The following is a 9515-nucleotide window of genomic DNA, read 5'->3' as shown; positions in this document are numbered from 1 at the left end:
TGTTAGGATTTATACAGACAACCAAAGTGCCATACATTTGAGTAAAAATCCTGTCTACCATGACAGAACTAAACATATAGATATAAAATTTCACTTTGTGAGGAACATGGTAGAAAAAGGTTTGATAAGTCTGGTCAAAATTCCTATAGAATTTAACCCTTCAGATTTTGGAACTTAGGTATTACCTTTGAGTAAATTTCAAAATTGCTTGAAGATTCTGAATATTACTTGAGATTGTAAAAATCAGAACTTCAAAGTGTTTAGCATTGGAAAGATTTAAACTAATGTGTTTATTTTGTTTTTTGCAGGTATTTAGAGCAAATGAGCCAACAGTTGCTATAGCTCTAGATTCACTAGTAGAGACTAAGAAATAGTTCAGTAAGGTGGAGATTGTTATATTAGTTAGGTTGCCTCACCATTTCTTGTTGGCCCAGATTGAGACTTGTGGGCTTGGTCTGTTTAGAATTAAGTTCGGGTTGTAAATCGTGTTTTAAAGAAACACGCCTTTGCCTCTTAAATGGTTGAGGTTCAACTGTACACGTGGCTTCACTTTCACCCTTGGATGGTTGACTGATCAGACACTTACTTGGTTTTGGCCCCGATTCTAGATGATTCGAAGTCTTTTCAACCTTTCGTCTCTATTTCATTTTCTCTGAGTGATAGATTAGGGTTCTTGGGTTACTGTAATCCGATATGTTCTTGGTGATTTCTCAATCTGTAATCTTAGTGATGGTTTTTGATTGTGTTGCATAATCTGTTAGCGATTGAGAGTGAGTTGGATTACAGTTTTGAATAGAGGCGAAAGAATATTGGAAGAAACCTTTGGTCTTTTCGTACATAGTGTACTGTTCTTGGTGGATACTTAGTGGATCTTGAGCTTTATCACCTTTTAGTGATGTTCAACGGGTGATTAGGTTGCAAGATCGAACATCCGGGCCCTTTTAAGGGCGAAACATATCTTCGTGTTCGATTTTTTAATTTTCTGCAAATCTATTTTTTATTGCAAAGCGATCCATTTTTGAGATTTAACGATCCTTCGACTTAACAATCAGGTCTTAATCGTTGTGGCAAGAGCTGTCGTCTCCGGTGGCTTAATTACCTTCGACCGGATATCATACATGAACCTTTTACACCGGAAGAAGACAATATCATATACACTCTCTATGGTGTCTTGGGAAGCAAGAAAGTTCAATGTTAATTATAATTTTTTTTCTTCTTGATTTTTTTATTTATTAACATTTTATTAATGTTTAATTCATAGATGGTCTGTCATAGCATCTCATCCACCCGGAAGAACAGACAATGATGTGAAAAACTACTGGAACAGCAAGTTAAAGAAGAAGCCAATAGCAGCAAATTATGGTTATAACCCCACAAATAGTATCGACACCACCGCTGCGAAAGCGAAAACCGACCTCGCATCTTCAACCACTAACACATTGGTTCCCACATTTTCAGCTCAAGAGACATCTCCTATAAGTCCTTGTTTAACTGAGAGTACTAAAAACCCGAGCTTTTCTTCATCTTCCCAACAAGATTCAACCATTTCTGAAACATTTTCACAGCTTGGAAATGATTTCATCTTTGGCAATGGCAGTTGCAGCAACGGGATTCCAATGGATAATATCGGCTATCGACGTTCTTATGAAATTCTGGATGAAATTTGGTCCCAAGAGGCAGCCAATGAAGGGGTTCCTAATTTATATTGAAATCATCAGGAGATGTCTTTATATATATATGTTAGTTGATATGATAAGGGATTGTTTATTGATACAACATATATATGTAAACATTTGATACAAATGAATTGAACTTTCACATTATTTATTTTAGCCTTTGTGTACAATGTGCATGAATATTTAAGATGAAAATTAATAGTGGTGTCAAATTGAGTCGGGGCTACTCGAGTCACGACAAGTCCGATGCCTGGATGGGGCTAGTCGGTCCCACCAAAAAATACTTGTTGCTTATGGCCTCTATACATGTTTTTCAATATACTCAATGTGGCACGGCACGTAAGAAATTAGAACACATTATAATCAATGTTTACATGGAACTTTGAAACAGTAGATACTTGTGGAGTGATAGTTTCATTTACTTCTGATCTATTTATTCGATGACTTCAATATTTTGGGTCCCTAAAAATGTAGTATCCAAACAGAACGACGAAAAAGGAGAAATTGACGAGGTAAATATTGAATTTTGACGCACCCCACATTGTTATAACTAGTGGTTTTTGTGTTCTTTTTTAGATGGACAAGAAAGTGAGGGTGTGATCACCATTTCTTGTTTCATACTTTCTAGTCAGTGGCCAATTCACAACCGAATAAAATGTCTCTCTCAGAAACTATTACAAAGGATTCTCTCAATTTATTTTTTTCTTGTTCTCTACAGAACATTTGGGCTAAGCTAAAAGTTAGTTGATATTTTGTTTATAAGCATTCCCAATTACTTAAATATTTTTTTCTTATTTGAAAAACTTATTTATTCTAATAGCAAGATAAGATTTATTTCCGAATATTTCTCTTCTTTTTCCAAAGAAAATATTATTTAGTTTTTACTTATTTTATATATAAGTAAATTTTTTAATCAGCTTATCCAAACATTCACCAAGTTTGATATGTTGCAGGTACACATTCTTAGAAACTTAATTGAAGTTTCTTTTTAGGGTTCATGACAAATTATAGAAACTTCCGATAACGTGATAACAATGCATATGTCCCTGTTGCGTGATCAAATTTTGGCAGGATCGTGCTCTTCTGCAGCAATAATTCATGGCTTGGAATCAATATTCGAAGGAAAACTTTCAAGCATGAATGTCCATTATGCACACACAGGCGAAATTCCTTCCGATTTCTCTGGTTCCTTGCGCCATTTCACTGAGAATGGAGAAGGGAATTTAATTATATCTTTGTTGATTAATTGAAATTTAAAAAAAATGCCTATCTGTGAAACGCTGCAGCCGAGTATCGTCAAGATCAGGGCATACACCGTGTTCGTAACACCTCTGGTGGATTCTCCAAAAAACCAGTTGCCATTCAGGTTCAGTTCCAGACGCGGGTACTGAGAAGAGAAACTTTCATGGCTATAATACTCACAGGCAGCAACAATGGGTTGTGTACTGCAAGCATTGGAGATTAGCGGCGGTGGTTGGGAAAGAGGGGGGAGGATTTGGTGAAGAAGTTGATCTGTTTTAGGTGACACATTTCTAGACCTAATGAAATCCTACCAATCCTACTGAACAAGTTGGAAATCGGTAAACCATTATTAACATCAATTAATGTAGTTGTGAAAGTTTTGATTCTATTAAAATCTCAATTATAACAGATAAGAAGCAATATCACACATTATACTTCCAAACATTAAATCGAACATTATCTATACAAGTACTAGAAATGGACATATAGAAATTTAGTTTTTCACAGAATAGGGTGGTCGCAGCAGCTCAAGATATGGTCTCCACCTTCATAAAATTTCTTCAAAGTATGACTGACAACCGCAAAAGAATTTTCCAAGCAAGTGCAGCACTAAGAGCTCAATGCTGCAATAAGCACATAATTTATCAAACAACAACTGAGGAATAATTTAGGGTGTATAAACTTATTCTTGACCTCCAGTTTGATCCCGGTTCAACCCTTGACCCATTACGTTGGTTTTAAACACTTACACCAAGAGATATAGAAAACGACCTTGTTAAAGTGCCATCTCTGCCTGCAATGCAGCAAGCTCATCTTCCTCTTCTGTATTCTTGCGAGCAGCTGGACGTACAGGTTGCTTTCCAGTGGGCACTTGAATTGGAGCAGCAGGGGCGGTTGTGGCAGGTTGCAGAAGTTGTTCCTCCAACTCAACTCCTTCCAGCTCTTCAAGTTCTGCCTCTAATTCATCCAGTGAAAGTAAAAGAAATATGCTATTGTCAAAGGAAGAACTCCCGACCTTTTCTGGTCCTCTTTCACAAATGAAAAGGTTATCAGAAATTGGAGAATGCATACTTCATGAAAATCAGCCGCTGCACCAATTGGTGCTGACAGTGCTTCTTGAATCTGTTTCATATTTTCGGTCTGCTCATTGATCTCGTCCATTGTCTTGTCCACATCGTCAATATTACTGATGTAGAATCAATATACTGATCAAGAAATAACCACAGTTAGAAGGACAGGAAGAAATAGGCAACAAGAAAGGGGGGAGGAATGGAGAGAATGGAGGGAGAAGACCGGAGGAGAAGAGAACAAGAGGGGAAGGCGGGAGAAAACAATGCTAATTTTCATTCAATTCATCATCTTCATCAACTGAGTTTTTCCAGATCAATTACAAACCTTTAAATAGAAGAAAACAACCCTAAAGCATAAGGATTTGGGCCCAACCCATATACAAGCCCAATAAAATATAAAACCTAAATAAATAGACATAAAACATAAATAATTGGCCCAAATAGACGGCCTAACAAAGGATGTCCGCATCAACTCTCCCGGGGTGGGAGAAAACTCGACCCTGTCGAGTGGTTAAATCACAAAATATTGCTGTCAAATGATATCCTATTCATGATTTCCACGTTGGAACGATCACGGTGGCAAAATGCTACTAAATCGTCCAAGGGAATGTCAATCAAAATATCGGACCCAAAATAGTAAAGTAAAGCCCAAATTGAAAATCAAATTACCACACAATTCCATGCCCATAATATTAACTGAAGCACAGCCCAATCTAAAAATCAAGTGCTAACTTTTCTCTCTAGCCCAATCTGCGTGATGGCAAATTGGGGATCGAGTGGAGGTGAGGTGTCGATGGCTGAGGTGATTATGGACAGCGTCGCTGTATCGATGAACGGCGGTAGGTAGCGGCTGCAGTGATTATGGGCTTCGACGTTGTGAAGGTGATTGGTGGTTGGTGTGGCTGCGGTGGTGGTTACAATTGGAGGTGACGATTGCGAGGTAGATGTTTCAGGGCGTTGTGAGTTGCTCGAAATTGGAGGAGACGATGGAACTTGACGTGGTAGCGTGGGTGTTTTTTGGATTTGGAACAGAGTGTGGTGCGATTTGTTAGCTAGATTGAGCAATGGCGGTGGCGTTTGATGTAGAACGGGTTGATGAAGGCGACACATTGGATTGTGATTGTGAAAGCTGCTGGTGGGCGTGTCTGGCGGCGATTGGCGTTTGCGAACTCATAGTCGAGAGTTTTTTTTATTTATTTTATTTTTTTGGGTGAAAAGGAAAGTTACCGATTATTGCGAAGTTTCCACCAGTTACTATCTTGGAGTTTGAGACATCCTGGTTAATGGAAGTTATGTGGCTTGGGTTGATTGTTGTAATTTCAGGGTGGTGGGATTATGTGGGATGCCGGTAAGTAGAGGTTGTCGGCGGTGGCGGAACCCGGCAGAAGAGATTGCGATTTCTGGTGGGAATGTTGTTGTAATTTGGGCCGAGTAATGGACTAGATTGAGTGGGTTAAGTGATGATTAGCTGCGGTAATGGGCCTGGTGATTTTAGGGATTAAGTTGGGTTGCAGGTATGATAAATAACATGGGCTCAGTAATTGGGTTTGTGTTTGGTTATTGGGACGTGAGGAAGTTGGTTAGAGGAATGGTTGTGTTGTTGGTTTTGGGTACATGGATTGTACATTTATAATTGGAGAGTGGGCTAAAGGTTCATGGGTTTTAACTGTCAGGAATGATTGCATGGTAATGGCCAATGGCAGTTGTACAAGGCGGTTGGGTGGTGTGATATTGGGTGGTGTTACAGCAGCAGTAATGGATTTTGGGACTATTTTCAGATCATGGTGGCAGCGGTTAACCATACGCAGCAGAAGTTTTTTTGATGAAGGGAGACTGTTTTGAGAAAGTGATCCAACCCGTAAAATTGTGAGATGGTATAGATTAAGCAGGTGATTGGCTTGAAACTAAAATCTTTGGCTGAAAAAGAAAAACCCAGATCCCCTTTTCAACAAATTCTTCAGATTAAGAAGATTAAGAATTTCCAGAAAGTGTATGGTCTCCATAATGGTCTAGAACTCAAAATTAAGTAGCAATCTGATGAAGGGAAACCAAGTTTGGCTCTGATACCAAGTTGATGTAGAATCAAGATACTGATCAAGAAATAACCACAGTTAGAAGGACAGGAAGAAATAGGCAGCAAGAAAGGGGGGGAGGAACGGAGAGAATGGAGGGAGAAGACCGGAGGAGAAGAGAACAAGAGGGGAAGGCGGGAGAAAGCAATGCTAATTTTCATTCAATTCATCATCTTCATCAACTGAGTTTTTCCAGATTAATTACAAACCTTTAAATAAAAGAAAACAACCCTAAAGCATAAGGATTTGGGCCAAACCCATATACAAGCCCAATAAAATATAAAACCTAAATAAATAGACATAAAACATAAATAACTGGCCCAAACAGGCGGCCTAGCAAAGGATGTCCGCATCAATTACTAAAACGGAAAAGGCAAGTAGAGAATGTGAGTGAACATAATCCTGGGCATTTTGAAGAATCCTACATCATGGTCACTAAAGAATCAGTGACAACATCATACAATGGAACCAATTTCACACTTTAAGAACCCCATACCCTCACTACCATTCATTTACTGAGCTATTTTTATAAATTGGAGTTTCCCTCGAAGCAATGATGCGCAATATTGTCACCACTGGAGCTACAAAGAAACATCTAAATTATGAGCTCAACACAACATTTTTCAAATCTTGGTGCAGCCTTTGAAAGTCTATCTTAAAAGGCTGCTTCAAGTTTATACCACTTCCCTTGCTGCAGTTCGAATTTAATTTTCTTAATTATAAAACAGTTAGACGGGATTGTAATACAACTTACGTCGCCTTCTGCATGGCTTTCATTGCAGCTGCTCCAGTTCTCAAAGCGTCAACAGTTTCTGTTGTAGCTTTTGCACCCTCTAGCATTATCATCTGAAAAAAGGTAAAGAATAGAATGTTAAAAATTTGAAATTCATGAAAAACTATCTTGTTCAAAAAAGATCATGAGCACCTGATCATGGATACGCAACTGAAAATTTCCAAGCTGTTCAACTTTTTGTTCATAGAGCCACTTTCTCTTCAAACATTGTATTGCAGCTGTTAACAAAGATATGGGAGAAAATTCTTCATAAAAATTGCAAGGCAAGGGGAAAAAATTCAAGACATATATTGCTGGCCTATATGGGACAATGGAAGGGCAGATCGCAGAATACAATTCTGTGTATAATAGATTAAGTTGATCACAAATTGATAAACGGATATTTTAAGGCCTCAACTGAAACGGGAATTACTGAGTCCAAGTTATCAGGTTAAGAAGCGGTTTGAAATAATTGACATAATGGGTTCTCAAGGAAAAATTGCTTTTAGTGGAATAAAATGTAGAAAATCATGGTGATAAGCCAAGTATCTCAAAAAGGACAGCATTTAAAATTGGGAAATTCTACATAGATGCAATGGATGGTAAGAGTACTTACATAAGCTATAGTAAATAGATCATTCCCCTTTCATTTTTGGCTCTTGTAAACTCCTTGGCTTTCTCAACTTCGGCAGCAGTCTTCTTCATAAGAACTTTCTCTTTTTTCTCTAGCATCTCAAGAGTCTGCACAGATTGACCAAGCACAGTTAATAAAATAAAGATGACAAAAAGAATTCTATGAACTAAAATAGCATAAAATTATAAGAATATTACAAATGCAAAACTTTAGGTCAATCTAGCTTTAAGGTGAATTCCTCCATGCTATTTATTCATTGTAAGTACATGAAAATTATTATCCTACAATGGGTATTCATTCACTCTGTCAATCTCTATCTCGCAGTTAAATACAAAAGACCAAGCTGGGATGGTATTTAACTGAGTATATGTTGATATCGAAATGCCAAGCTTTTGAATCCCGCGAAAACTTGACTGTAGTCATATAAAAAATAATGCAATGAACTTAAATGGTTGAGATTAATCTGGTGAGAAGAACTGCCTTCAGTCAGTGAATAATTGCCAAAGCAATCAAATGTTTAAGTCTAATCTCATGAACATTACGTCTCCACATGGATTCTATATTTCTTTTAGAAAAAGAAGAAAAGTAAAGTAAAATAGGTTTTCATAAATTTCCCACACTTTTTTTTTCTCCGAACAGACTAAAAGGAAAGTCTAAAAGCTCTATAGCTATAGTTGAAGACCATGAAATACGAAAGGAAAGTAGTTTGTAAGTTGTCAAGTCTCTCTACATGTCCTCGTGCTGATTGCAATCATTCCCTCAAGTTCTCATATGAAAATTTGTATATGAAATTGGTTTTGACCAATTCTTAATTATTTAAGTGGATATTGTTATTTGGTGAATGGAAAATTAAGTCACTTAAATATGTGAATTATTGAAAAATTACATAGAATATTATGGAATATTCTAGAAGTTATTTAGCTAAAGAGGTGCGTCATTCTATATGAAAGATTGTAACTTTTGACATTATTATTTTTCAATAGACGTGTATCTTCAAATATGGAGATTAATTCCAATAGTTGTGTCTCTTCCATAGGTTGTCTTTTGAGACAAACATTTTCAACATTTATATATAGACCTCATTTGCTTGTTTTCATTCATTCATTCACTTTTTTTATCATTACATTATGAAATTATCATGTTAATGCTTATTCACTTCAATATTCATGCATTTCTCATTTCTACTTTACGCACTTGATTTTGGTAAGTCAAAATTCTGTCCAATTTTATGCACGTAAAAGCTAAGCTATTTGAATATAATTTATGCACGACTATTTTTCCTACAAAACCAAAAGAAGAAAAGGTTTTCCTACGCACTTTTTCGTTCTTTCATAACTGAAACTCAGGACCAGATAGTGCCAAATGGAAGCATCCCTATATTAAATAAGATCAAAAGCTTGTTTTCTGCTTGACAATTGAACATTTGAACTAGAGAACAGGTAACATTACCCACATTGCAGTTAACTACTCTTACCGGAAATAGGTAATAGAGAGTTGAATTCAAATCATATATCAAATATGAAACAAAAATCTAACCTATCGAAACTGTTTGACAAACTTAATTGTCTCAACTAACACGCTCACTTTTACCACAAGAAAGTATCCAATAAAACTATTATTGCATTATAATCACAAAATATAAACTTATTTTAAGACAAAAATAATCAAATAATTCACAACTAATTCAAAGATCAAATATCGTTACCTCATTTAACTTGTCCAGCGTTGCCAGAGCATTTGTCTCTTGCTTAGGTTTCCCAAAAATGCGTGTAAACATTGTCGATTTATTTCTTTACAAAAAATGGTATATAAAACCTGCAATAAAATTAAAATCGGCGATGTCACCTGATCCATTGAATATATAATCGAAGCACGCACGGACGCCATAACTGACCGATGGGGATTTATCCGCTTCTGTGATTGATGATTTTTTGGGGATTAATTTTTTATGAATATATGAAAAAATAAATAAATAAATAAAAAGTCGCTCTTAGAAGATCCTCTTCGCATCAAGAATTCAAGGGATGAAGAAAAGTTAGGGGTGACAGC

At 36.6% G+C, this 9515-nt stretch overlaps 1 protein-coding gene across 2 annotated transcripts; it reads right to left on the bottom strand.

The window, feature by feature from the left end:
- Positions 1-3283: 3283 nt before the first annotated feature.
- LOC111376120 (vacuolar protein sorting-associated protein 32 homolog 2-like) lies at positions 3284-9515 on the bottom strand. Of its 2 annotated transcripts, none has more exons than XR_002699416.1 (7): positions 9172-9515; positions 7449-7573; positions 6986-7071; positions 6815-6906; positions 3990-4123; positions 3690-3875; positions 3284-3541 (listed from the first exon to the last, which is right to left on the bottom strand). XR_002699416.1 is itself a non-coding variant. In XM_022999047.1 (7 exons), exons 1-7 carry the CDS (start codon positions 9241-9243, stop codon positions 3536-3538), a joined length of 657 nt encoding a protein of 218 aa, XP_022854815.1. In that variant the 5' UTR covers positions 9244-9515; the 3' UTR covers positions 3284-3535. The 2 variants fall into 2 exon arrangements, 1 of the variants encoding a protein (XP_022854815.1); XM_022999047.1 differs by having other exon boundaries at positions 3990-4104; positions 6986-7073; positions 7476-7573.

Source organism: Olea europaea, unplaced genomic scaffold (assembly GCF_002742605.1).
Source record: "Olea europaea var. sylvestris unplaced genomic scaffold, O_europaea_v1 scaffold1454, whole genome shotgun sequence".
NCBI classification, from domain to species: domain Eukaryota; kingdom Viridiplantae; phylum Streptophyta; class Magnoliopsida; order Lamiales; family Oleaceae; genus Olea; species Olea europaea.
Note: the sequence above shows the minus strand (reverse complement) of the source record. Positions and strands in the feature narration are given on the sequence as shown.